Source organism: Oncorhynchus kisutch, linkage group LG8, assembly GCF_002021735.2.
Source record: "Oncorhynchus kisutch isolate 150728-3 linkage group LG8, Okis_V2, whole genome shotgun sequence".
NCBI lineage: Eukaryota > Metazoa > Chordata > Actinopteri > Salmoniformes > Salmonidae > Oncorhynchus > Oncorhynchus kisutch.
Genome location: NC_034181.2, coordinates 26,350,271 through 26,378,249, shown reverse-complemented (window position 1 = coordinate 26,378,249; position 27,979 = coordinate 26,350,271). Strand labels below are relative to the sequence as shown.

At 57.6% G+C, this 27,979-nt stretch overlaps 1 protein-coding gene across 5 annotated transcripts in view; it reads right to left on the bottom strand.

Moving 5' to 3' along the window:
- Positions 1 to 23,386: 23,386 nt before the first annotated feature.
- Positions 23,387 to 27,979, bottom strand: part of LOC109895989 (transforming acidic coiled-coil-containing protein 1) — a 29,034-nt gene continuing 24,441 nt past the window's right edge. For all 5 annotated transcript variants that reach the window (XM_031829962.1, XM_031829961.1, XM_031829960.1 and 2 more), the window contains 7 exons: positions 27,283 to 27,420; positions 26,977 to 27,053; positions 26,786 to 26,829; positions 26,510 to 26,670; positions 26,291 to 26,397; positions 26,070 to 26,190; positions 23,387 to 25,043 (listed from right to left, as the gene is read on the bottom strand). In XM_031829962.1, the coding sequence (XP_031685822.1) occupies positions 24,975 to 25,043; positions 26,070 to 26,190; positions 26,291 to 26,397; positions 26,510 to 26,670; positions 26,786 to 26,829; positions 26,977 to 27,053; positions 27,283 to 27,420 (717 nt within the window). In that variant the 3' untranslated portion in view covers positions 23,387 to 24,974. The remainder of the gene's footprint in view (positions 25,044 to 26,069; positions 26,191 to 26,290; positions 26,398 to 26,509; positions 26,671 to 26,785; positions 26,830 to 26,976; positions 27,054 to 27,282; positions 27,421 to 27,979) is intronic.

The window sequence follows — 27,979 nt, the reverse complement described above, 5'->3', positions numbered from 1 at the left end:
AAGGACACCAGAAACAAAATTGTAGACTTGCACCAGGCTGGGAAGACTGAATCTGCAATAGGTAAGCAGCTTGGTTTGAAGAAATCAACTGTGGGAGCAATTATTAGAAAATGGAAGACATACAAGACCACTGATAATCTCCCTCGATCTGGGGCTCCACGCAAGATCTCACCCCGTGGGGTCAAAATGATCACAAGAACGGTGAGCAAAAATCCCAGAACCACACAGGGGACCTAGTGAATGACCTGCAGAGAGCTGGGACCAAAGTAACAAAGCCTACCATCAGTAACACACTACGCCGCCAGGGACTCAAATCCTCAAAACATGTCCCCCTGCTTAAGCCAGTACATGTCCAGGCCCATCTGAAGTTTGCTAGAGAGCATTTGGATGATCCAGAAGAAGATTGGGAGAATGTCATATGGTCAGATGAAACCAAAATAGAACTTTTTGGTAAAAACTCAACTCGTCGTGTTTGGAGGACAAAGAATGCTTTGCATCCAAAGAACACCATACCTACTGTGAAGCATGGGGGTGGAAACATCATGCTTTGGGGCTGTTTTTCTGCAAAGGGACCAGGATGACTGATCCGTGTAAAGGAAAGAATGAATGGGGCCATGTATCGGGAGATTTTGAGTGAGAACCTCCTTCCATCAGCAAGGGCATTGAAGATGAAACGTGGCTGGATCTTTCAGCATGACAATGATCCCAAACACACCGCCCGGGCAACGAAGGAGTGGCTTCGTAAGAAGCATTTTAAGGTCCTGGAGTGGCCTAGCCAGTCTCCAGATCTCAACCCCATAGAACATCTTTGGAGGGAGTTGAAAGTCCGTGTTGCCCAGCAACAGCCCCAAAACATCACTGCTCTAGAGGAGATCTGCATGGAGGAATGGGCCAAAATACCAGCAACAGTGTGTGAAAACCTTGTGAAGACTTATAGAAAACATTTGACCTCTGTCATTGCCAACAAAGGGTATATGACAAAGTATTGAGATAAACTTTTGTTATTGACCAAATACTTATTTTCCACCATAATTTGCAAATAAATTCATTAAAAAATCCTACAATGTGATTTTCTGGATTTGTTTTCGCATTTTGTCTGTCATAGTTGAAGTGTACCTATGATGAAAATTACAGGCCTCTCTCATCTTTTTAAGTGGGAGAACTTGCACAATTGGTGGCTGACTAAATACTTTTTTGCCCCACTGTGTGTGTATATATATATATATATATATATATATATATAAAATCAGGAGTTTAGAGCCTGCTGAGGGCCATGCGGAGTATCAGAGCCCCAAGTAGTAGAGCAGGGCTGGCTCCCAGACCACTAGCTGTGTTATTGTGCTCCCCGTGGCGGTGGCCCTTATGGGGCCCGTTGCAGTCGTCCGAGAAACAACACTCCATCTTGGCTTCAGAGTTGCCATTGCGGGCCTGATCACAGAACGCCTTGTAGGAGCATGACTTCATCACCGTGTCTGAAACAGAAGGAAGGGAGAGAGGAGTAAGGAGAAAGTGAGTGGGTAGGGACAGGAAAGGTGTGAGGAAGGAGAGTCAGAATTGGCTTATTCCAGCCCTGTTGAACCATGGTTTCATACTCTCCTCCTCGTCCTTCAATCTGCCTCTTCTTGGCCCTACCACTTTTCCCTCTTCTTGGCCCTAGCCCCTGCCCCTGCCCGCTCCCACTTTTCCCTTTTCTTGGCCCGAGCCCCTGCCCCTGCCCGCTCCCACTTTTCCCTTTTCTTGGCCCGAGCCCCTGCCCCTGCCCCGCTCCCACTTTTCCCTCTTCTTGGCCCTAGCCCCTGCCCCGCTCCCACTTTTCCCTCTTCTTGGCCCTAGCCTCTGCCCCGCTCCCACTCTTCCCTTTTCTTGGTCCTAGCCCCTGCCCCGCTCCCACTTTTCCCTCTTCTTGGCCCTAACCCCCTGCCCCGCTCCCACTTTTCCCTCTTCTTGGCCCTAGCCCCTGCCCCGCTCCCACTCTTCCCTCTTCTTGGCCCTAGCCCCTGCTCCGCTCCCACTCTTCCCTCTTCTTGGCCCTAGCCCCTGCCCCGCTCCCACTTTTCCCTCTTCTTGGCCCTAACCCCTGCCCCTGCCCCGCTCCCTTTTTCCCTCTTCTTGGCCATAGCCCCTGCCCCGCTCCCACTCTTCCCTCTTCTTGGCCCTAGCCCCTGCCCCGCTCCCACTCTTCCCTCTTCTTGGCCCTAGCCCCTGCCCCGCTCCCACTCTTCCATCTTCTTGGCCCTAGCCCCCGCCCCGCTCTCACTTTCCCTCTTCTTGGCCCTAACCCCTGCCCCGCTCACACTTTCCCTCTTCTTGGCCCTAGCCCCTGCTCCGCACCCACTCTTCCCTCTTCTTGGCCCTAGCCCCTGCCCCGCTCCCACTTTTCCCTCTTCTTAGCCCTAGCCCCCGCCCCGCTCTCACTTTCCCTCTTCTTGGCCCTAACCCCTGCCTCCGCCCCCATCCCCTTTTCCCTCTTCTTGGCCCTAGCCCCTGCCCCGCTCCCACTTTTCCCTCTTCTTGGCCCTAGCACCTGCCCCGCTCCCACTCTTCCCTCTTCATGGCCCTATCCCCTGCCCCGTTCCCACTTTTCCCTCTTCTTGGCCCTAGCCCCTGCCCCGCTCCCACTTTTCCCTCTTCTTAGCCCTAGCCCCTGCCCCGCTCCCACTCTTCCATCTTCTTGGCCCTAGCCCCCGCCCCGCTCTCACTTTCCCTCTTCTTGGCCCTAACCCCTGCCCCGCTCACACTTTCCCTCTTCTTGGCCCTAGCCCCTGCTCCGCACCCACTCTTCCCTCTTCTTGGCCCTAGCCCCTGCCCCGCTCCCACTTTTCCCTCTTCTTAGCCCTAGCCCCCGCCCCGCCCCGCTCTCACTTTCCCTCTTCTTGGCCCTAACCCCTGCCTCCGCCCCGCTCCCCTTTTCCCTCTTCTTGGCCCTAGCCCCTGCCCCGCTCCCACTCTTCCCTCTTCTTGGTCCTAGCCCCTGCCCGCTCCCACTTTTCCCTCTTCTTGGCCCTAACCCCTGCCCCGCTCCCACTTTTCCCTCTTCTTGGCCCTAGCCCCTGCCCCGCTCCCCTTTTCCCTCTTCTTGGCCATAGCCCCTGCCCCGCTCCCACTCTTCCCTCTTCTTGGCCCTAGCCCCTGCCCCGCTCCCACTCTTCCCTCTTCTTGGCCCTAGCCCCTGCCCCGCTCCCACTCTTCCATCTTCTTGGCCCTAGCCCCCGCCCCGCTCTCACTTTCCCTCTTCTTGGCCCTAACCCCTGCCCCGCTCACACTTTCCCTCTTCTTGGCCCTAGCCCCTGCTCCGCACCCACTCTTCCCTCTTCTTGGCCCTAGCCCCTGCCCCGCTCCCACTTTTCCCTCTTCTTAGCCCTAGCCCCCGCCCCGCTCTCACTTTCCCTCTTCTTGGCCCTAACCCCTGCCTCCGCCCCGCTCCCCTTTTCCCTCTTCTTGGCCCTAGCCCCTGCCCCGCTCCCACTCTTCCCTCTTCTTGGTCCTAGCCCCTGCCCGCTCCCACTTTTCCCTCTTCTTGGCCCTAACCCCTGCCCCGCTCCCACTTTTCCCTCTTCTTGGCCCTAGCCCCTGCCCCGTTCCCACTTTTCCCTCTTCTTGGCCCTAGCCCCTACCCCGCTCCCACTTTTCCCTCTTCTTAGCCCTAGCCCCCGCCCCACTCCCACTTTTCCCTCTTCTTGGCCTTAACCCCTGCCACCACCCCGCCCCGCTCCCCTTTTCCCTCTTCTTGGCCCTAGCCCCTGCCCCGCTCCCACTCTTCCCTCTTCTTGGCCCTAGCCCCTGCCCCGCTCCCACTCCTCCCTCTTCTTGGCCCTAGCACCTGCCCCGCTCCCACTCTTCCCTCTTCATGGCCCTAACCCCTGCCCCGTTCCCACTTTTCCCTCTTCTTGGCCCTAGCCCCTGCCCCGCTCCCACTTTTCCCTCTTCTTAGCCCTAGCCCCTGCCCCGCTCCCACTCTTCCATCTTCTTGGCCCTAGCCCCCGCCCCGCTCTCACTTTCCCTCTTCTTGGCCCTAACCCCTGCCCCGCTCACACTTTCCCTCTTCTTGGCCCTAGCCCCTGCTCCGCACCCACTCTTCCCTCTTCTTGGCCCTAGCCCCTGCCCAGCTCCCACTTTTTCCTCTTCTTAGCCCTTGCCCCCGCCCCGCTCTCACTTTCCCTCTTCTTGGCCCTAACCCCTGCCTCCGCCCCGCTCCCCTTTTCCCTCTTCTTGGCCCTAGCCCCTGCCCCGCTCCCACTCTTCCCTCTTCTTGGTCCTAGCCCCTGCCCGCTCCCACTTTTCCCTCTTCTTGGCCCTAACCCCTGCCCCGCTCCCACTTTTCCCTCTTCTTGGCCCTAGCCCCTGCCCCGTTCCCACTTTTCCCTCTTCTTGGCCCTAGCCCCTGCCCCGCTCCCACTTTTCCCTCTTCTTAGCCCTAGCCCCCGCCCCGCTCTCACTTTCCCTCTTCTTGGCCCTAACCCCTGCCTCCGCCCCGCTCCCCTTTTCCCTCTTCTTGGCCCTAGCCCCTGCCCCGCTCCCACTCTTCCCTCTTCTTGGTCCTAGCCCCTGCCCGCTCCCACTTTTCCCTCTTCTTGGCCCTAACCCATGCCCCGCTCCCACTTTTCCCTCTTCTTGGCCCTAGCCCCTGCCCCGTTCCCACTTTTCCCTCTTCTTGGCCCTAGCCCCTGCCCCGCTCCAACTTTTCCCTCTTCTTAGCCCTAGCCCCCGCCCCGCTCCCACTTTTCCCTCTTCTTGGCCTTAACCCCTGCCACCACCCCGCCCCGCTCCCCTTTTCCCTCTTCTTGGCCCTAGCCCCTGCCCCTCTCCCACTCTTCCCTCTTCTTGGCCCTAGCCCCTGCCCCGCTCCCACTCCTCCCTCTTCTTGGCCCTAGCCCCTGCCCCGCTCCCACTTTTCCCTCTTCTTGGCCCTAGCTCCTGCCCCGCTCCCACTCTTCCCTCTTCATGGCCCTATCCCCTGCCCCGTTCCCACTTTTCCCTCTTCTTGGCCCTAGCCCCTGCCCCGCTCCCACTTTTCCCTCTTCTTAGTCCTAGCCCCTGCCCCGCTCCCACTCTTCCATCTTCTTGGCCCTAGCCCCCGCCCCGCTCTCACTTTCCCTCTTCTTGGCCCTAACCCCTGCCCCGCTCACACTTTCCCTCTTCTTGGCCCTAGCCCCTGCTCCGCACCCACTCTTCCCTCTTCTTGGCCCTAGCCCCTGCCCCGCTCCCACTTTTCCCTCTTCTTAGCCCTAGCCCCCGCCCCGCTCTCACTTTCCCTCTTCTTGGCCCTAACCCCTGCCTCCGCCCCGCTCCCCTTTTCCCTCTTCTTGGCCCTAACCCCTGCCCCGCTCCCACTTTTCCCTCTTCTTGGCCCTAGCCCCTGCCCCGTTCCCACTTTTCCCTCTTCTTGGCCCTAGCCCCTGCCCCGCTCCCACTTTTCCCTCTTCTTAGCCCTAGCCCCCGCCCCGCTCCCACTTTTCCCTCTTCTTGGCCTTAACCCCTGCCACCACCCCGCCCCGCTCCCCTTTTCCCTCTTCTTGGCCCTAGCCCCTGCCCCGCTCCCACTCTTCCCTCTTCTTGGCCCTAGCCCCTGCCCCGCTCCCACTCTTCCATCTTCTTGGCCCTAGCCCCCGCCCCGCTCTCACTTTCCCTCTTCTTGGCCCTAACCCCTGCCCCGCTCACACTTTCCCTCTTCTTGGCCCTAGCCCCTGCCCCGTTCCCACTTTTCCCTCTTCTTGGCCCTAGCCCCTACCCCGCTCCCACTTTTCCCTCTTCTTAGCCCTAGCCCCCGCCCCACTCCCACTTTTCCCTCTTCTTGGCCTTAACCCCTGCCACCACCCCGCCCCGCTCCCCTTTTCCCTCTTCTTGGCCCTAGCCCCTGCTCCGCACCCACTCTTCAAATCAAATCAAATCAAATCAAATTTATTTATATAGCCCTTCGTACATCAGCTGATATCTCAAAGTGCTGTACAGAAACCCAGCCTAAAACCCCAAACAGCAAGCAATGCAGGTGGAGAAGCACTTTCCCTCTTCTTGGCCCTAGCCCCTGCCCCGCTCCCACTTTTCCCTCTTCTTAGCCCTAGCCCCCGCCCCGCTCTCACTTTCCCTCTTCTTGGCCCTAACCCCTGCCTCCGCCCCGCTCCCCTTTTCCCTCTTCTTGGCCCTAGCCCCTGCCCCGCTCCCACTCTTCCCTCTTCTTGGTCCTAGCCCCTGCCCGCTCCCACTTTTCCCTCTTCTTGGCCCTAACCCCTGCCCCGCTCCCACTTTTCCCTCTTCTTGGCCCTAGCCCCTGCCCCGTTCCCACTTTTCCCTCTTCTTGGCCCTAGCCCCTACCCCGCTCCCACTTTTCCCTCTTCTTAGCCCTAGCCCCCGCCCCACTCCCACTTTTCCCTCTTCTTGGCCTTAACCCCTGCCACCACCCCGCCCCGCTCCCCTTTTCCCTCTTCTTGGCCCTAGCCCCTGCCCCGCTCCCACTCTTCCCTCTTCTTGGCCCTAGCCCCTGCCCCGCTCCCACTCCTCCCTCTTCTTGGCCCTAGCCCCTGCCCCGCTCCCACTTTTCCCTCTTCTTGGCCCTAGCACCTGCCCCGCTCCCACTCTTCCCTCTTCATGGCCCTATCCCCTGCCCCGTTCCCACTTTTCCCTCTTCTTGGCCCTAGCCCCTGCCCCGCTCCCACTTTTCCCTCTTCTTAGCCCTAGCCCCTGCCCCGCTCCCACTCTTCCATCTTCTTGGCCCTAGCCCCCGCCCCGCTCTCACTTTCCCTCTTCTTGGCCCTAACCCCTGCCCCGCTCACACTTTCCCTCTTCTTGGCCCTAGCCCCTGCTCCGCACCCACTCTTCCCTCTTCTTGGCCCTAGCCCCTGCCCCGCTCCCACTTTTCCCTCTTCTTAGCCCTAGCCCCCGCCCCGCTCTCACTTTCCCTCTTCTTGGCCCTAACCCCTGCCTCCGCCCCGCTCCCCTTTTCCCTCTTCTTGGCCCTAGCCCCTGCCCCGCTCCCACTCTTCCCTCTTCTTGGTCCTAGCCCCTGCCCGCTCCCACTTTTCCCTCTTCTTGGCCCTAACCCCTGCCCCGCTCCCACTTTTCCCTCTTCTTGGCCCTAGCCCCTGCCCCGTTCCCACTTTTCCCTCTTCTTGGCCCTAGCCCCTGCCCCGCTCCCACTTTTCCCTCTTCTTAGCCCTAGCCCCCGCCCCGCTCTCACTTTCCCTCTTCTTGGCCCTAACCCCTGCCTCCGCCCCGCTCCCCTTTTCCCTCTTCTTGGCCCTAGCCCCTGCCCCGCTCCCACTCTTCCCTCTTCTTGGTCCTAGCCCCTGCCCGCTCCCACTTTTCCCTCTTCTTGGCCCTAACCCATGCCCCGCTCCCACTTTTCCCTCTTCTTGGCCCTAGCCCCTGCCCCGTTCCCACTTTTCCCTCTTCTTGGCCCTAGCCCCTGCCCCGCTCCAACTTTTCCCTCTTCTTAGCCCTAGCCCCCGCCCCGCTCCCACTTTTCCCTCTTCTTGGCCTTAACCCCTGCCACCACCCCGCCCCGCTCCCCTTTTCCCTCTTCTTGGCCCTAGCCCCTGCCCCTCTCCCACTCTTCCCTCTTCTTGGCCCTAGCCCCTGCCCCGCTCCCACTCCTCCCTCTTCTTGGCCCTAGCCCCTGCCCCGCTCCCACTTTTCCCTCTTCTTGGCCCTAGCTCCTGCCCCGCTCCCACTCTTCCCTCTTCATGGCCCTATCCCCTGCCCCGTTCCCACTTTTCCCTCTTCTTGGCCCTAGCCCCTGCCCCGCTCCCACTTTTCCCTCTTCTTAGCCCTAGCCCCTGCCCCGCTCCCACTCTTCCATCTTCTTGGCCCTAGCCCCCGCCCCGCTCTCACTTTCCCTCTTCTTGGCCCTAACCCCTGCCCCGCTCACACTTTCCCTCTTCTTGGCCCTAGCCCCTGCTCCGCACCCACTCTTCCCTCTTCTTGGCCCTAGCCCCTGCCCCGCTCCCACTTTTCCCTCTTCTTAGCCCTAGCCCCCGCCCCGCTCTCACTTTCCCTCTTCTTGGCCCTAACCCCTGCCTCCGCCCCGCTCCCCTTTTCCCTCTTCTTGGCCCTAACCCCTGCCCCGCTCCCACTTTTCCCTCTTCTTGGCCCTAGCCCCTGCCCCGTTCCCACTTTTCCCTCTTCTTGGCCCTAGCCCCTGCCCCGCTCCCACTTTTCCCTCTTCTTAGCCCTAGCCCCCGCCCCGCTCCCACTTTTCCCTCTTCTTGGCCTTAACCCCTGCCACCACCCCGCCCCGCTCCCCTTTTCCCTCTTCTTGGCCCTAGCCCCTGCCCCGCTCCCACTCTTCCCTCTTCTTGGCCCTAGCCCCTGCCCCGCTCCCACTTTTCCCTCTTCTTGGCCCTAGCCCCTGCCCCGCTCCCACTCTTCCCTCTTCATGGCCCTATCCCCTGCCCCGTTCCCACTTTTCCCACTTCTTGGCCCTAGCCCCTGCCCCTGCCCCGCTCCCACTTTTCCCTCTTCTTAGCCCTAGCCCCCGCCCCGCCCCTCTCCCACTTTTCCCTCTTCTTGGCCTTAACCCCTGCCACCACCCCGCCCCGCTCCCCTTTTCCCTCTTCTTGGCCCTAGCCCCTGCCCCGTTCCCACTTTTCCCTCTTCTTGGCCCTAGCCCCTGCCCTGCTCCCACTTTTCCCTCTTCTTAGCCCTAGCCCCCGCCCCACCCCGCTCCCACTTTTCCCTCTTCTTGGCCTTAACCCCTGCCACCACCCCGCCCCGCTCCCCTTTTCCCTCTTCTTGGCCCTAGCCCCTGCCCCGCTCCCACTCTTCCCTTTTCTTGGCCCTAGCCCCTGCTCCGCTCCCACTCTTCCCTCTTCTTGGCCCTAGCCCCTGTCCGCTCCCACTTTTCCCTCTTCTTGGCCCTAACCCCTGCCCCGCTCCCACTTTTCCCTCTTTTTAGCCCTAGCCCCCGCCCCCGCTCTCACTTTCCCTCTTCTTGGCCCTAACCCCTGCCTCCGCCCCGCTCCCCTTTTCCCTCTTCTTGGCCCTAACCCCTGCCCCGCTCCCACTTTTCCCTCTTCTTGGCCCTAGCCCCTGCCCCGTTCCCACTTTTCCCTCTTCTTGGCCCTAGCCCCTGCCCCGCTCCCACTTTTCCCTCTTCTTAGCCCTAGCCCCCGCCCCGCTCCCACTTTTCCCTCTTCTTGGCCTTAACCCCTGCCACCACCCCGCCCCGCTCCCCTTTTCCCTCTTCTTGGCCCTAGCCCCTGCCCCGCTCCCACTCTTCCCTCTTCTTGGCCCTAGCCCCTGCCCCGCTCCCACTTTTCCCTCTTCTTGGCCCTAGCCCCTGCCCCGCTCCCACTCTTCCCTCTTCATGGCCCTATCCCCTGCCCCGTTCCCACTTTTCCCACTTCTTGGCCCTAGCCCCTGCCCCTGCCCCGCTCCCACTTTTCCCTCTTCTTAGCCCTAGCCCCCGCCCCGCCCCTCTCCCACTTTTCCCTCTTCTTGGCCTTAACCCCTGCCACCACCCCGCCCCGCTCCCCTTTTCCCTCTTCTTGGCCCTAGCCCCGGCCCCGTTCCCACTTTTCCCTCTTCTTGGCCCTAGCCCCTGCCCTGCTCCCACTTTTCCCTCTTCTTAGCCCTAGCCCCCGCCCCACCCCGCTCCCACTTTTCCCTCTTCTTGGCCTTAACCCCTGCCACCACCCCGCCCCGCTCCCCTTTTCCCTCTTCTTGGCCCTAGCCCCTGCCCCGCTCCCACTCTTCCCTTTTCTTGGCCCTAGCCCCTGCTCCGCTCCCACTCTTCCCTCTTCTTGGCCCTAGCCCCTGTCCGCTCCCACTTTTCCCTCTTCTTGGCCCTAACCCCTGCCCCTGCCCGCTCCCACTTTTCCCTCTTCTTGGCCCTAACCCCTGCCCCACTCCCACTTTTCCCTCTTCTTGGCCCTAACCCCGCCCCTGCCCCGCTCCCACTCTTCCCTCTTCTTGGTCCTAGCCCCTGCCCGCTCCCACTTTTCCCTCTTCTTGGCCCTAACCCCTGCCCCGCTCCCACTTTTCCCTCTTCTTGGCCCTAGCCCCTGCCCCGTTTCCACTTTTCCCTCTTCTTGGCCCTAGCCCCTGCCCCGCTCCCACTTTTCCCTCTTCTTAGCCCTAGCCCCCGCCCCGCTCCCACTTTTCCCTCTTCTTGGCCTTAACCCCTGCCACCACCCCGCCCCGCTCCCCTTTTCCCTCTTCTTGGCCCCTTGCCCCTGCCCCGCTCCCACTCTTCCCTCTTCTTGGCCCTAGCCCCTGCCCCGCTCCCACTCCTCCCTCTTCTTGGCCCTAGCCCCTGCCCCGCTCCCACTTTTCCCTCTTCTTGGCCCTAGCCCCCGCCCCGCTCCCCTTTTCCCTCTTCTTGGCCCTAGCCCCTGCCCCGTTCCCACTTTTCCCTCTTCTTGGCCCTAGCCCCTGCCCTGCTCCCACTTTTCCCTCTTCTTAGCCCTAGCCCCCTAGCCCCTGCCCTGCTCCCACTTTTCCCTCTTCTTAGCCCTAGCCCCCGCCCCACCCCGCTCCCACTTTTCCCTCTTCTTGGCCTTAACCCCTGCCACCACCCCGCCCCGCTCCCCTTTTCCCTCTTCTTGGCCCTAGCCCCTGCCCCGCTCCCACTCTTCCCTTTTCTTGGCCCTAGCCCCTGCTCCGCTCCCACTCTTCCCTCTTCTTGGCCCTAGCCCCTGCCCGCTCCCACTTTTCCCTCTTCTTGGCCCTAACCCCTGCCCCTGCCCGCTCCCACTTTTCCCTCTTCTTGGCCCTAACCCCTGCCCCGCTCCCACTTTTCCCTCTTCTTGGCCCTAGCCCCTGCCCCGCTCCCACTCTTCCCTCTTCTTGGCCCTAGCCCCTGCCCCGCTCCCACTCCTCCCTCTTCTTGGCCCTAGCCCCTGCCCCGCTCCCACTTTTCCCTCTTCTTGGCCCTAGCCCCTGCCCCGCTCCCATTCTTCCCTCTTCATGGCCCTATCCCCTGCCCCGTTCCCACTTTTCCCTCTTCTTGGCCCTAGCCCATGCCCCGCTCCCACTTTTCCCTCTTCTTAGCCCTAGCCCCCGCCCCGCCCCTCTCCCACTTTTCCCTCTTCTTGGCCTTAACCCCTGCCACCACCCCGCCCCGCTCCCCTTTTCCCTCTTCTTGGCCCTAGCCCCTGCCCCGTTCCCACTTTTCCCTCTTCTTGGCCCTAGCCCCTGCCCTGCTCCCACTTTTCCCTCTTCTTAGCCCTAGCCCCCGCCCCACCCCGCTCCCACTTTTCCCTCTTCTTGGCCTTAACCCCTGCCACCACCCAGACCCGCTCCCCTTTTCCCTCTTCTTGGCCCTAGCCCCTGCCCCGCTCCCACTCTTCCCTTTTCTTGGCCCTAGCCCCTGCTCTGCTCCCACTCTTCCCTCTTCTTGGCCCTAGCCCCTGCCCGCTCCCACTTTTCCCTCTTCTTGGCCCTAACCCCTGCCCCTGCCCGCTCCCACTTTTCCCTCTTCTTGGCCCTAACCCCTGCCCCGCTCCCACTTTTCCCTCTTCTTGGCCCTAACCCCTGCCCCTGCCCGCTCCCACTTTTCCCTCTTCTTGGCCCTAACCCCTGCCCCGCTCCCACTTTTCCCTCTTCTTGGCCCTAGCCCCTGCCTCGCTCCCACTTTTCCCTCTTCTTGGCCCTAACCCCTGCCCCGCTCTCACTTTTCCCTCTTCTTGGCCCTAGCCCCTGCCCCGCTCCCACTCTTCCCACTTCTTAGCCCTAGCCCCCGCCCCGCTCTCACTTTCCCTCTTCTTGGCCCTAACCCCTGCCTACGCCCCGCTCCCCTTTTCCCTCTTCTTGGCCCTAGCCCCTGCCCCTGCCCCGCTCCCACTCTTCCCTCTTCTTGGTCCTAGCCCCTGCCCGCTCCCACTTTTCCCTCTTCTTGGCCCTAACCCCTGCCCCGCTCCCACTTTTCCCTCTTCTTGGCCCTAGCCCCTGCCCCGTTCCCACTTTTCCCTCTTCTTGGCCCTAGCCCCTGCCCCGCTCCCACTTTTCCCTCTTCTTAGCCCTAGCCCCCGCCCCGCTCCCACTTTTCCCTCTTCTTGGCCTTAACCCCTGCCACCACCCCGCCCCGCTCCCCTTTTCCCTCTTCTTGGCCCTAGCCCCTGCCCCGCTCCCACTCTTCCCTCTTCTTGGCCCTAGCCCCTGCCCCGCTCCCACTCTTCCCTCTTCATGGCCCTATCCCCTGCCCCGTTCCCACTTTTCCCTCTTCTTGGCCCTAGCCCCTGGCCCGCTCCCACTTTTCCCTCTTCTTAGCCCTAGCCCCCGCCCCGCCCCGCTCCCACTTTTCCCTCTTCTTGGCCCTAGCTCCTGCCCCGCTCCCACTCTTCCCTCTTCATGGCCCTATCCCCTGCCCCGTTCCCACTTTTCCCTCTTCTTGGCCCTAGCCCCTGCCCCGCTCCCACTTCTCCCTCTTCTTAGCCCTAGCCCCTGCCCCGCTCCCACTCTTCCATCTTCTTGGCCCTAGCCCCCGCCCCGCTCTCACTTTCCCTCTTCTTGGCCCTAACCCCTGCCCCGCTCACACTTTCCCTCTTCTTGGCCCTAGCCCCTGCTCCGCACCCACTCTTCCCTCTTCTTGGCCCTAGCCCCTGCCCCGCTCCCACTTTTCCCTCTTCTTAGCCCTAGCCCCCGCCCCGCTCTCACTTTCCCTCTTCTTGGCCCTAACCCCTGCCTCCGCCCCGCTCCCCTTTTCCCTCTTCTTGGCCCTAACCCCTGCCCCGCTCCCACTTTTCCCTCTTCTTGGCCCTAGCCCCTGCCCCGCTCCCACTTTTCCCTCTTCTTAGCCCTAGCCCCCGCCCCGCTCCCACTTTTCCCTCTTCTTGGCCTTAACCCCTGCCACCACCCCGCCCCGCTCCCCTTTTCCCTCTTCTTGGCCCTAGCCCCTGCCCCGCTCCCACTCTTCCCTCTTCTTGGCCCTAGCCCCTGCCCCGCTCCCACTTTTCCCTCTTCTTGGCCCTAGCCCCTGCCCCGCTCCCACTCTTCCCTCTTCATGGCCCTATCCCCTGCCCCGTTCCCACTTTTCCCACTTCTTGGCCCTAGCCCCTGCCCCTGCCCCGCTCCCACTTTTCCCTCTTCTTAGCCCTAGCCCCCGCCCCGCCCCTCTCCCACTTTTCCCTCTTCTTGGCCTTAACCCCTGCCACCACCCCGCCCCGCTCCCCTTTTCCCTCTTCTTGGCCCTAGCCCCTGCCCCGTTCCCACTTTTCCCTCTTCTTGGCCCTAGCCCCTGCCCTGCTCCCACTTTTCCCTCTTCTTAGCCCTAGCCCCCGCCCCACCCCGCTCCCACTTTTCCCTCTTCTTGGCCTTAACCCCTGCCACCACCCCGCCCCGCTCCCCTTTTCCCTCTTCTTGGCCCTAGCCCCTGCCCCGCTCCCACTCTTCCCTTTTCTTGGCCCTAGCCCCTGCTCCGCTCCCACTCTTCCCTCTTCTTGGCCCTAGCCCCTGCCCGCTCCCACTTTTCCCTCTTCTTGGCCCTAACCCCTGCCCCTGCCCGCTCCCACTTTTCCCTCTTCTTGGCCCTAACCCCTGCCCCACTCCCACTTTTCCCTCTTCTTGGCCCTAACCCCCGCCCCTGCCCCGCTCCCACTCTTCCCTCTTCTTGGTCCTAGCCCCTGCCCCGCTCCCACTCCTCCCTCTTCTTGGCCCTAACCCCTGCCCCGCTCCCACTTTTCCCTCTTCTTGGCCCTAGCCCCTGCCCCGTTCCCACTTTTCCCTCTTCTTGGCCCTAGCCCCTGCCCCGCTCCCACTTTTCCCTCTTCTTAGCCCTAGCCCCCGCCCCGCTCCCACTTTTCCCTCTTCTTGGCCTTAACCCCTGCCACCACCCCGCCCCGCTCCCCTTTTCCCTCTTCTTGGCCCCTTGCCCCTGCCCCGCTCCCACTCTTCCCTCTTCTTGGCCCTAGCCCCTGCCCCGCTCCCACTCCTCCCTCTTCTTGGCCCTAGCCCCTGCCCCGCTCCCACTTTTCCCTCTTCTTGGCCCTAGCCCCCGCCCCGCTCCCCTTTTCCCTCTTCTTGGCCCTAGCCCCTGCCCCGTTCCCACTTTTCCCTCTTCTTGGCCCTAGCCCCTGCCCTGCTCCCACTTTTCCCTCTTCTTAGCCCTAGCCCCCTAGCCCCTGCCCTGCTCCCACTTTTCCCTCTTCTTAGCCCTAGCCCCCGCCCCACCCCGCTCCCACTTTTCCCTCTTCTTGGCCTTAACCCCTGCCACCACCCCGCCCCGCTCCCCTTTTCCCTCTTCTTGGCCCTAGCCCCTGCCCCGCTCCCACTCTTCCCACTTCTTAGCCCTAGCCCCCGCCCCGCTCTCACTTTCCCTCTTCTTGGCCCTAACCCCTGCCTACGCCCCGCTCCCCTTTTCCCTCTTCTTGGCCCTAGCCCCTGCCCCTGCCCCGCTCCCACTCTTCCCTCTTCTTGGTCCTAGCCCCTGCCCGCTCCCACTTTTCCCTCTTCTTGGCCCTAACCCCTGCCCCGCTCCCACTTTTCCCTCTTCTTGGCCCTAGCCCCTGCCCCGTTCCCACTTTTCCCTCTTCTTGGCCCTAGCCCCTGCCCCGCTCCCACTTTTCCCTCTTCTTAGCCCTAGCCCCCGCCCCGCTCCCACTTTTCCCTCTTCTTGGCCTTAACCCCTGCCACCACCCCGCCCCGCTCCCCTTTTCCCTCTTCTTGGCCCTAGCCCCTGCCCCGCTCCCACTCTTCCCTCTTCTTGGCCCTAGCCCCTGCCCCGCTCCCACTCTTCCCTCTTCATGGCCCTATCCCCTGCCCCGTTCCCACTTTTCCCTCTTCTTGGCCCTAGCCCCTGGCCCGCTCCCACTTTTCCCTCTTCTTAGCCCTAGCCCCCGCCCCGCCCCTCTCCCACTTTTCCCTCTTCTTGGCCTTAACCCCTGCCACCACCCCGCCCGCTCCCCTTTTCCCTCTTCTTGGCCCTAGCCCCTGCCCCGTTCCCACTTTTCCCTCTTCTTGGCCAAAGCCCCTGCCCTGCTCCCACTTTTCCCTCTTCTTAGCCCTAGCCCCCGCCCCACCCCGCTCCCACTTTTCCCTCTTTTTGTCCCTAGCCCCTGCCCCTGCCCCGCTCCCACTCTTCCCTCTTCTTGGCCCTAGCCCCTGCCCTGCTCCCACTCTTCTTGGCCCTAGCCCCTGGCCCGCTCACACCTTTCCCTCTTCTTGGCCCTAGCCCATGCCTCGCTCCCACTTTTCCCTCTTCTTGGCCCTAACCCCTGCCCCGCTCCCACTTTTCCCTCTTCTTGGCCCTAGCCCCTGCCCCGCTCCCACTCTTCCCTCTTCTTGGCCCTAGCCCCTGCCCTGCTCCCACTCTTCTTGGCCCTAGCCCCTGCCCCGCTCACACTTTTTCCTCTTCTTGGCCCTAGCCCATGCCCCGCTCCCACTTTTCCCTCTTCTTGGCCCTAGCCCCTGCTCCGCTTCCACTCTTCCCTCTTCTTGGCCCTAGCCCCTGCTCCGCTCCCACTCTTCCCTCTTCTTGGCCCTAGCCCCTGCCCCGCTCCCATTCTTCCCTCTTCATGGCCCTATCCCCTGCCCCGTTCCCACTTTTCCCTCTTCTTGGCCCTAGCCCATGCCCCGCTCCCACTTTTCCCTCTTCTTAGCCCTAGCCCCCGCCCCGCCCCTCTCCCACTTTTCCCTCTTCTTGGCCTTAACCCCTGCCACCACCCCGCCCCGCTCCCCTTTTCCCTCTTCTTGGCCCTAGCCCCTGCCCCGTTCCCACTTTTCCCTCTTCTTGGCCCTAGCCCCTGCCCTGCTCCCACTTTTCCCTCTTCTTAGCCCTAGCCCCCGCCCCACCCCGCTCCCACTTTTCCCTCTTCTTGGCCTTAACCCCTGCCACCACCCAGACCCGCTCCCCTTTTCCCTCTTCTTGGCCCTAGCCCCTGCCCCGCTCCCACTCTTCCCTTTTCTTGGCCCTAGCCCCTGCTCTGCTCCCACTCTTCCCTCTTCTTGGCCCTAGCCCCTGCCCGCTCCCACTTTTCCCTCTTCTTGGCCCTAACCCCTGCCCCTGCCCGCTCCCACTTTTCCCTCTTCTTGGCCCTAACCCCTGCCCCGCTCCCACTTTTCCCTCTTCTTGGCCCTAACCCCTGCCCCTGCCCGCTCCCACTTTTCCCTCTTCTTGGCCCTAACCCCTGCCCCGCTCCCACTTTTCCCTCTTCTTGGCCCTAGCCCCTGCCTCGCTCCCACTTTTCCCTCTTCTTGGCCCTAACCCCTGCCCCGCTCTCACTTTTCCCTCTTCTTGGCCCTAGCCCCTGCCCCGCTCCCACTCTTCCCACTTCTTAGCCCTAGCCCCCGCCCCGCTCTCACTTTCCCTCTTCTTGGCCCTAACCCCTGCCTACGCCCCGCTCCCCTTTTCCCTCTTCTTGGCCCTAGCCCCTGCCCCTGCCCCGCTCCCACTCTTCCCTCTTCTTGGTCCTAGCCCCTGCCCGCTCCCACTTTTCCCTCTTCTTGGCCCTAACCCCTGCCCCGCTCCCACTTTTCCCTCTTCTTGGCCCTAGCCCCTGCCCCGTTCCCACTTTTCCCTCTTCTTGGCCCTAGCCCCTGCCCCGCTCCCACTTTTCCCTCTTCTTAGCCCTAGCCCCCGCCCCGCTCCCACTTTTCCCTCTTCTTGGCCTTAACCCCTGCCACCACCCCGCCCCGCTCCCCTTTTCCCTCTTCTTGGCCCTAGCCCCTGCCCCGCTCCCACTCTTCCCTCTTCTTGGCCCTAGCCCCTGCCCCGCTCCCACTCTTCCCTCTTCATGGCCCTATCCCCTGCCCCGTTCCCACTTTTCCCTCTTCTTGGCCCTAGCCCCTGGCCCGCTCCCACTTTTCCCTCTTCTTAGCCCTAGCCCCCGCCCCGCCCCTCTCCCACTTTTCCCTCTTCTTGGCCTTAACCCCTGCCACCACCCCGCCCGCTCCCCTTTTCCCTCTTCTTGGCCCTAGCCCCTGCCCCGTTCCCACTTTTCCCTCTTCTTGGCCAAAGCCCCTGCCCTGCTCCCACTTTTCCCTCTTCTTAGCCCTAGCCCCCGCCCCACCCCGCTCCCACTTTTCCCTCTTCTTGGCCTTAACCCCTGCCACCACCCCGCCCCGCTCCCCTTTTCCCTCTTCTTGGCCCTAGCCCCTGCCCCGCTCCCACTCTTCCCTTTTCTTGGCCCTAGCCCCTGCTCCGCTCCCACTCTTCCCTCTTCTTGGCCCTAGCCCCTGCCCGCTCCCACTTTTCCCTCTTCTTGGCCCTAACCCCTGCCCCTGCCCGCTCCCACTTTTCCCTCTTCTTGGCCCTAACCCCTGCACCGCTCCCACTTTTCCCTCTTCTTGGCCCTAGCCCCTGCCTCGCTCCCACTTTTCCCTCTTCTTGGCCCTAACCCCTGCCCCGCTCTCACTTTTCCCTCTTTTTGTCCCTAGCCCCTGCCCCTGCCCCGCTCCCACTCTTCCCTCTTCTTGGCCCTAGCCCCTGCCCTGCTCCCACTCTTCTTGGCCCTAGCCCCTGGCCCGCTCACACCTTTCCCTCTTCTTGGCCCTAGCCCATGCCTCGCTCCCACTTTTCCCTCTTCTTGGCCCTAACCCCTGCCCCGCTCCCACTTTTCCCTCTTCTTGGCCCTAGCCCCTGCCCCGCTCCCACTCTTCCCTCTTCTTGGCCCTAGCCCCTGCCCTGCTCCCACTCTTCTTGGCCCTAGCCCCTGCCCCGCTCACACTTTTTCCTCTTCTTGGCCCTAGCCCATGCCCCGCTCCCACTTTTCCCTCTTCTTGGCCCTAGCCCCTGCTCCGCTTCCACTCTTCCCTCTTCTTGGCCCTAGCCCCTGCTCCGCTCCCACTCTTCCCTCTTCTTGGCCCTAACCCCTCCCCCTGCCCGCTCCCATTTTTCCCTCTTCTTGGCCCTAGCCCATCCCCCTGCTCCGCTCCCACTTTTCCCTCTTCTTGGCCCTAGCCACTGCCCCGCTCCCACTTTTCCCTCTTCTTGGCCCTAGCCCATGCCCCGCTCCCACTTTTCCCTCTTCTTAGCCCTAGCCCCCGCCCCACCCCGCTCCCACTTTTCCCTCTTCTTGGCCTTAACCCCTGGCACCACCCCGCCCCGCTCCCCTTTTCCCTCTTCTTGGCCCTAGCCCCTGCCCCGCTCCCACTCTTCCCTTTTCTTGGCCCTAGCCCCTGCTCCGCTCCCACTCTTCCCTCTTCTTGGCCCTAGCCCCTGCCCGCTCCCACTTTTCCCTCTTCTTGGCCCTAACCCCTGCCCCTGCCCGCTCCCACTTTTCCCTCTTCTTGGCCCTAACCCCTGCCCCGCTCCCACTTTTCCCTCTTCTTGGCCCTAGCCCCTGCCTCGCTCCCACTTTTCCCTCTTCTTGGCCCTAACCCCTGCCCCGCTCTCACTTTTCCCTCTTCTTGGCCCTAGCCCCTGCCCCGCTCCCACTCTTCCCTCTTCTTGGCCCTAGCCCCTGCCCTGCTCCCACTCTTCTTGGCCCTAGCCCCTGCCCCGCTCACACCTTTCCCTCTTCTTGGCCCTAGCCCATGCCTCGCTCCCACTTTTCCCTCTTCTTGGCCCTAACTCCTGCCCCGCTCCCACTTTTCCCTCTTCTTGGCCCTAGCCCCTGCCCCGCTCCCACTCTTCCCTCTTCTTGGCCCTAGCCCCTGCCCTGCTCCCACTCTTCTTGGCCCTAGCCCCTGCCCCGCTCACACTTTTTCCTCTTCTTGGCCCTAGCCCATGCCCCGCTCCCACTTTTCCCTCTTCTTGGCCCTAGCCCCTGCTCCGCTTCCACTCTTCCCTCTTCTTGGCCCTAGCCCCTGCTCCGCTCCCACTCTTCCCTCTTCTTGGCCCTAACCCCTCCCCCTGCCCGCTCCCATTTTTCCCTCTTCTTGGCCCTAGCCCATCCCCCTGCTCCGCTCCCACTTTTCCCTCTTCTTGGCCCTAGCCACTGCCCCGCTCCCACTTTTCCCTCTTCTTGGCCCTAGCCCATGCCCCGCTCCCACTTTTCCCTCTTCTTGGCCCTAGCCCCTGCCCCGCTCCCACTTTTCCCTCTTCTTGGCCCTAGCCCCTCCCCCTGCCCCGCTCCCACTCTTCCCTCTTCTTGGCCCTAGCCACTGCCCCGCTCCCACTTTTCCCTCTTCTTGGCCCTAGCCCATGCCCCGCTCCCACTTTTCCCTCTTCTTGGCCCTAGCCCCTGCCCCGCTCCCACTTTTCCCTCTTCTTGGCCCTAGCCCCTGCCCCGCTCCCACTTTTCCCTCTTCTTGGCCCTAGCCCATCCCCCTGCTCCGCTCCCACTTTTCCCTCTTCTTGGCCCTAGCCCCTGCCCCGCTCCCACTTTTCCCTCTTCTTGGCCCTAGCCCATGCCCCGCTCCCACTTTTCCCTCTTCTTGGCCCTAGCCCCTGCTCCGCTTCCACTCTTCCCTCTTCTTGGCCCTAGCCCCTGCTCCGCTCCCACTCTTCCCTCTTCTTGGCCCTAACCCCTCCCCCTGCCCGCTCCCATTTTTCCCTCTTCTTGGCCCTAGCCCATCCCCCTGCTCCGCTCCCACTTTTCCCTCTTCTTGGCCCTAGCCACTGCCCCGCTCCCACTTTTCCCTCTTCTTGGCCCTAGCCCATGCCCCGCTCCCACTTTTCCCTCTTCTTGGCCCTAGCCCCTGCCCCGCTCCCACTTTTCCCTCTTCTTGGCCCTAGCCCCTCCCCCTGCCCCGCTCCCACTCTTCCCTCTTCTTGGCCCTAGCCACTGCCCCGCTCCCACTTTTCCCTCTTCTTGGCCCTAGCCCATGCCCCGCTCCCACTTTTCCCTCTTCTTGGCCCTAGCCCCTGCCCCGCTCCCACTTTTCCCTCTTCTTGGCCCTAGCCCCTGCCCCGCTCCCACTTTTCCCTCTTCTTGGCCCTAGCCCATCCCCCTGCTCCGCTCCCACTTTTCCCTCTTCTTGGCCCTAGCCACTGCCCCGCTCCCACTTTTCCCTCTTCTTGGCCCTAGCCCATGCCCCGCTCCCACTTTTTCCTCTTCTTGGCCCTAGTCCCTGCCCCGCTCCCACTTTTCCCTCTTCTTAGCCCTAACCCCTCCCCCTGCCCCGCTCCCACTTTTCCCTCTTCTTGGCCCTAGCCCCTGCCCCGCTCCCACTCTTCCCTCTTCTTGGCCCTAGCCCCTGCCCCGCTCCCACTCTTCCCTCTTCTTGGCCCTAGCCCCTGCCTCACTCCCTCCCACTCTTTCCCCTTCTCTCCCACAGACACAGCGGGTTGTGGTTGATAAAAGCTGCTGGGAACTTATCCAGAAACCTCAGAGATGAGAGAACACACACACACACACACACACACATACTGATTACAGGGGAAAGGAGAGAGACTGCTGACAAAAGAGAGAGAGAAAGACATACGTATGAAGTCATCAAATTTGTGTGGCCATTCATTTAGTATGTGATGTATTATAGTAGCATAAAGACATATTTATTTAGCATTAAAATCAGTTTTGTACAATATGTGTTCATGTCAGTTCCACAGTACCTAGAACACTGCTAATATACACCCTATACAGCCTCAATGGGGGGAATGCTTTAGTCTAATTACTTATAACTTATACCTATCCAATCATATAGTGGTGATGGGGGTGTTGTCCTAGAACTAGCCTGACATCTAGAGTCTGAAAAGAATGCTGCAAGCTTTGGTCATGAAAGTTATTTTTGTGCAGGGGGTGAGAGTTTGTGTGTGTGCTTACTCTGTCCTATGATGGTGGAGCAGGCGTCGGCGAATTGAGGGCAGGTGGTGGAGCCTTGTTTGATACAATCACCCTCATTGGACGCTACGCATGAGTGACACTTCAGTGCATGACCTTTAGACATGAAACAGGAGAGAACATCTGAGATGAGACTAAGCGGTATTTACAACTAGCACTCACAGACAGACTAGCACTCACAGACAGACTAGCACTCACAGACAGACTAGCACTCACAGACAGACTAGCACTCACAGACAGACTAGCTCTCACAGACAGACTAGCACTCACTCTGAAAGAAGTTGTATCCAGGCTACCGCTCAACATAATCCTACCTCTCTGTCTCACCATGCACACAGTGTCTCTGAGGAACTAGGAGCCCATAACAACAAACTGATATCTGATGATGTACAAATAACTCTAGGCTGTGTCTGTGACAACTCAGACTGACCCTGGCCATGTTTCCTGTCCTGTCAACCCTTGGGCTTTTATGAACAAAAAAGACCACGCTGAAACAGCAAAACACACAGACATCCAGACAGACAGGTGAACACAGCCCTTCACTAGCACTTTAAGGCACACCTTCCTAATATTGAGTCGCACCTCCCCTTTTGCCCTCTGAACAGCCTCAATTCATTGGGGCATGGACTGTAGAAGGTGTCGAAAGCGTTCCACACAACCCCTACCAATATGATGACTAAAATTGAAATATGACCATCTGGTACAGTTATGAATAGTGTTGACCCATGGTTAGGGTTAGCATCGACTTCTCTCTGGGTCAGTTCCGTGATCCAAATAAGCTCTTATCATTCCTTTGCCTCCCATCAGATAAACAAGACATAATTTCTAACCTGAACCCAATTTTAACACTACCCAGTAGACTAGATTCAGACCCACCGTTTATCCCCTTATAAACTCTTAGAAAACCCTGAAACCCCTAGAAGGTCCCCCTCTAGTTGAGTAAATAACCCTGCCAGCTAAATGTAGAGAGACTGCCAGCTACATGTACAGAGACTTACTGTGGCAGGCCAGGCATACCAACATCAGCAGAGCCAGGACAGTCTTCATAGTGCTGGATGGACGGTGTGTGTGTCAGTGTACGTTTGGGAGTCCAGTGCAGTAGTGGGAGCAGAGAACGGGTAAATACACAGGAGAGAAAAGAGAAGGGGTGTCTTGGGGCATTAACATCTTAGCCCTAATCCCTATCAACCCTGCACACCCAGCGCCCTCTATTCATGTGTGGACTTACCCAGAGTAGTTTTGACAGGGTCAGGTAAACTCTCAGTGCCGGTGTCTGTACTGTACTCAACTTCAAAATATGTCACTCGCATGCAGTTGCCCTCTAACTCATGGTCAGAGCCTCGTAACATCCATTTAGCAATGTGTGTGTTTCTGTGAGTGTGTTAGAGGTCATTAGTGCTGTGTCAGCTGAACACTGTTCCCTGTTCAGCTGCTAGCCCGGGGCAAGGTTACAGTTCACTCTGGCAGAGAGAAGATGGCAGAAACTGAACATTCAGTAAAGTCAGAGATTGTGAGTGTGCTATGTAGCTGTGATGTCAGACCCAACCTGTGTAGCTGTGATGTCAGACCCAACCTGTGATGTCAGATCCAACCTGAGTAGCTGTGATGTCAGACCCAACCTGTGATGTCAGACCCAACCTGTGTAGCTGTTATGTCAGATCCAACCTGTGTAGCTGTGATATCAGACCCAACCTTTGATGTCAGACCCAACCTGTGTAGCTGTGATATCAGATCCAACCTGTGTAGCTGTGATGTCAATTCCAACCTGTGTAGCTGTGATATCAGACCCATCCTTTGATGTCAGACCCAACCTGTGTAGCTGTGATATCAGACCCACCCTTTGATGTCAGACCCAACCTGTGTAGCTGTGATATCAGACCCACCCTTTGATGTCAGACCCAACCTGTGTAGCTGTGATGTCAGACCCAACCTGTGTAGCTGTGATGTCAGACCCAACCTGTGTAGCTGTGATGTCAGACCCAACCTGTGTAGCTGTGATGTCAGACCCAACCTGTGTAGCTGTGATATCAGACCCAACCTGTGTAACTGTGATGTCAGATCCAACCTGTGTAACTGTGATGTCAGATCCAACCTGTGTAGCTGTGATATCAGACCCAACCTGTGTAGCTGTGATATCAGACCCAACCTGTGTAGCTGTGATGTCAGACCCAACCTGTGTAGCTGTGATGTCAGATCCAACCTGTGTACCTGTGATATCAGACCCAACCTGTGTAGCTGTGATGTCAGACCCAACCTGTGTAGCTGTGATGTCAGATCCAACCTGTGTAGCTGTGATATCAGACCCAACCTGTGTAGCTGTGATATCAGACCCAACCTGTGTAGCTGTGATGTCAGACCCAACCTGTGTAGCTGTGATGTCAGATCCAACCTGTGTAGCTGTGATATCAGACCCAACCTGTGTAGCTGTGATATCAGACCCAACCTGTGTAGCTGTGATGTCAGACCCAACCTGTGTAGCTGTGATGTCAGATCCAACCTGTGTACCTGTGATATCAGACCCAACCTGTGTAGCTGTGATGTCAGACCCAACCTGTGTAGCTGTGATGTCAGATCCAACCTGTGTAGCTGTGATATCAGACCCAACCTGTGTAGCTGTGATATCAGACCCAACCTGTGTAACTGTGATATCAGACCCAACCTGTGTAGCTGTGATATCAGACCCAACCTGTGTAGCTGTGATATCAGACCCAACCTGTGTAGCTGTGATATCAGACCCAACCTGTGTAGCTGTGAACAGAGAAAGCCATGAGAACACAGAAGCCATGAGAACACACTCCCTTATTACTAGTCAGGTTTACTCAGCACACACACTGCACATATTAGTGAACATAGTCTGTACAGTAAAAGTCAGTACAGCTGAATGCTTCTTATTCACTTTACAAATATTAATGACAATGCAAAAAGGGATCATTGGTGATGTACAAACCGTTAAAAACAATAGTATCTAAAGAAACTTGAAGCTACAACTTCAGAATGGCACAAAGATGTGTATTATAGACACTGGCACATGTATGTATGTCTACGTGGTGTTTCACTGCATGCATGCGTGTTATATTGTTTAACTATGTCATCCACAGTGCAGTGTGGTGGAGGGGGAACTAGTACTGTGAGCTGGTGTGAAACTCTCCACTGTGGAAGAGTATTTACCAGAACCAGGTTAGCTGAGAACAGTGAATATGAGAAACACACTGTAACTTTCTATGCCACTAACTAGGTGCTGCAGTAAAACACAGTGATTCCATCCCAAATGGCACCCTATTCCCTATATAGTGCTCTACCTTTGAGCAGGGCTCATGGGAGCTCACATAATCCCTGAACAGTTCTCTCTACCTCCATGCTGTAACGTTTCATACCCAAATACTACAGGTATCCATGGCCACAGGAGATTTTAAACAATTTTGGATTTTGAAAAACCAAATCAAACACTCTCCCAGTTTACGGTATATGTTTGTGCATATACAAATATATAGTATTTGTATTAACTTCACCATATCCAGATTTCCACTTACTGAGTGTACTACTCTCTGCTCCACCCCTCTGGCCTGAGAAAGAGACTAACCAGGTACAACTGAGGACAGTGGGAAACCCTCCCCTGTGCAGTTGTGCTGAAGTCGTACAGAATACACAGTCACTGTACAGCTCCTCTTCCTCTGCTAACACATCACCTCATATACAGACAGGAGAAAAGCTTTATTTTTCCCAGGACAACCCCCCACCCCACCCCTATCTATAGTAGTGCATCCTGACCCTGAACCTACTCCCACATCCCCCCTCCCTATAATAGTGCAGTTATACAAAGGGGTCAAGCATAGCTCACCCCTGACCCCTGACTGTCCTGGAGCCTAGAGAGTGTCTACCTGGTCCTGCCCTAGTCTCCTAGTGTTCAAAATAAATACCATTTGTACAGTACCATATGTACAGTACATCTCAGCCAGGGTGTTTTGTAAGTGTGGGTTTATGTGTATAATATATGAATAAATGCTTAACAAAAAGTTAAATAAGCACAAACCTATGCAATGCCAAGACAGCACATTATATTGTGTTTATGTTACAGTACAGAAAGACAAACGGGTGTGGGGTCTTGCGTGGTAAATAATGACCAAGCCAAAAAGGCGAGTCCACATGTACATAACACAGGCTCAAATTACACCCTATTCTCCAAATACTGCACTAATGTTGACTAAGAGAAATGGGTTATCGTATGACATTTGACCAGTACAGCAGCACTAGGTGCAGGCGCCCTGTGGGGAAATAGAGCTAGCTGCTCATTGGCTGGAGGCATGCACAGGAGTACACTATATGTTGTAGGCAGGGTTGGCTTGGAGGGTCAAGATTGGTCGATTCGGAAGTATGGAATCTCTCTCAGTCTGTTCTGCCCATCTTTGCGATGAGCTCATCACAGATCTTGGTGAGCTCCTCGATCTCCTCGGTCTGTGAATAGACAGAAGACCCTTGTCAGGGAGACTGGTGACTCAGGACTTAGGCCTGGAGTTTTTCCTGTTCAGGTCACCTAGTCAGCAAAAAGCGTTGGCCATTACCTTTTGTTGCAGGGTTAGCATTAGCATGTAGCGTTAGGGTTGTGTGTTTAGAGACAGAGGACTCTCATGCCCAAAAGGCAGTTTTAGTAAAAGTGAAAGTCACCCAGTAAAATACTACTTGAGTAAAAGTTTAAATATACTTAAGTATCAAAAGTAAATGTAATTGCTAAAATATACTTAAGTATCAAAAGTATAAATAATTCCAAATTCCTTATATCAAGCAAACCAGATGGCATAATTTTCTTTAATTTACGGATAGCCAGGGGCATCCGCCAACACTTAGACATAATTTACTAACGAAGCATGTGTTTAGTGAGTCTGCCAGATCAGGTAGTAGGGATGACCAGGTATGTTCTCTTGATAAGTGTGTGAATTAGGCAATTTTCTTGTCCATTCAAAACGTAAAGAGTACAAAAAGTACCAAATTTTCTTTAGGAATGCAGTGAAGTAAAAGTTGTCAAAAATAGAAATAGTAAAGTACAGATACCCCAAAAAACTACTTAAGTAGTACTTTCAAGTATTTTTACTTCAGTACTTTACACCACTGGGGTTAAGGAAGGATCACATAATTCCATCCAGTTCATCAGAAGGGACCAGCCAATGAATTATACTCGTGAGAAAACATTCCATTACTGCTTGTGGCAGTAAATCACCAACATTGGCTTTATACCTGTTCAAACACACTCCAGGTGGCAGTATGCTCCCTTTCTGTTTGTTTACCAACTCATAGAAGTAGAAGAAGAACATTGACTACTTCGAAATGGAGATGGCCTCAATGGAGCTGCCCATGCTCTAACAGACGCCATAATGGTACAGATACAGTGTTGCATCCTCTAACTATCTCTATGGTTGTGTGCTACCTTCTGCTCTAGTCCTAGCAGTGGGCGTTAGCATGTAGCTAGGTAATGTTAGCCCTTACCTTTTGCTGCAGAGCTTTCTCCAGAGACTCTACCCTCATCTGCTCCTTCCTCAGGCTGGCGTTCAGAGCAACACTCTCAGAGCTGGCCTTGCTGCGTACCTGGGCTATGTCCTCATTAGCCCTGAAGGGAATAGTAGGGGTTGGTAGTTACTGATAGACTCCTCTGTGTGTGTGTCTATGTGTCTGTGTGTGTGTGTGTGTGTGTGTGTGTCTAATCATACTTGTCTAGTTTCTCCTCGGCGTGGAGTTTGAGCGTCTGGTATCTCTGCTCCTCCTGCTTGACTCTGGCCAGATACTCCTGAGCACACTTCTTCAACACCTCCTCATTCTACATGCACATAATAGTAGAACCACAATGTTACACATAACTAATATATGAGCTCAAAGACTAATCGTAGTAAGGTCAGACTATTCTTGATCCCTGAACTCTGACCCCTAACCTTCTTAAAGCCGTCCAGGGTGCTCTTCATGTTCTCGTAGCGGCGGAACATACCGGACAGCGAGCGCTCTACTGAGTTCAGGTCTGTTAGGGCCGACTCCTTCTCCATGCTTACAGCCTGCAAAGACTTCTGGGAGCTCATGGTGTTGCGCTGTTCGTCCTCTGACAGAGAGAGAGGTCACACAGACAGGTCATTTTATGATTCCGTGCATCGAGGCCACCACTACATTTATGTAGAGGAATGTTTGAAGAGGTTTGGTTGACCTAAGCCACTCACCAATCATCTGGGCGATGGTCTTCTCATACTCTGCCACTATCTTTCTGTGAGAGAGGAATGATTACTTATGAATCTTGATTAGCTAAAAATCAGTCTGTTCACTGCTCAGCACACATCACGTCATTACTAACCTCACAGTATAGTTGAGGTGAATGGTAACAGAATGGTACATGTGAATTGGCCTACAGTACCTCATCTCCATGACTTCCTGTCTGCTGTCCTCATACTTCCTCCTCCAGTCATTGGCCTCCATCTCCTTAGTGATGATCTGGCACAGGAGACAGTTATGACTATGTTACCCTGTGTGTGTGTGTGTGTGTGTGTGTGTGTGTGTGTGTGTGTGTGTGTGTGTGTGTGTGTGTGTGTGTGTGTGTGTGTGTGTGTGTGTGTGTGTGTGTGTGTGTGTGTGTGGGTGTGTGTGTGTGTGTGTGTGTGTGTGTGTGTGTGTGTGTGTGTGTGTACACGTGCATGCATGTGTGGTCTGTTGTTTAACTTACCTCCCCTCTGATGAGGGTGAGAACAGTCGTCTTCTCTGCCTCGCTGATGCAAATCGAGTCTAGAACCTCACTTCCTGTCTTCTTCGCCGTGTCACTTCCTCCCAGCTTGGCGTTCTTCAGCTGGCAGGTGTCCTCATACTGCAGAAACATAGGTGTCAACAACATAGCTCGGGCAGTAGGAGGCGCTCTCATCATTTTAGAGTTGAAGTCAGAAGTTTACATACACTTAGGTTGGAGTCATTAAAATTTGTTTTTCAACCACTCCACAAATTTCTTGTTAATAAACTATAGTTTTGGCAAGTCGATTAGGACATCTACTTTGTGCATGACAAATAATTTTTCCAGCAATTGTTTACAGACAGATTATTTCACTTGTAATTCACTGTATCACAATTCCAGTTTCTCAGATGTTTACATACACTAAGTTGACTGTGCCTTTAAACAGCTTGGAAAAGCTTTAGAAGCTTCTGATAGGCTAATTGTCATCATTTGAGTCAATTGGAGGTACGCCTGTGGATGTATTTCAAGGCCTACCTTCACACTCAGTGCCTCTTTGTTTGACATCATGGGAAAATCAAAAGAAATTAGCAAAGACTTAATAAAAAATATTGTAGACCTCCACAAGTCTAGTTCATCCTTGGGAGAAATTTCCAAACGCCTGAAGGTACCACGTTCATCTGTACAAACAACAGTACGC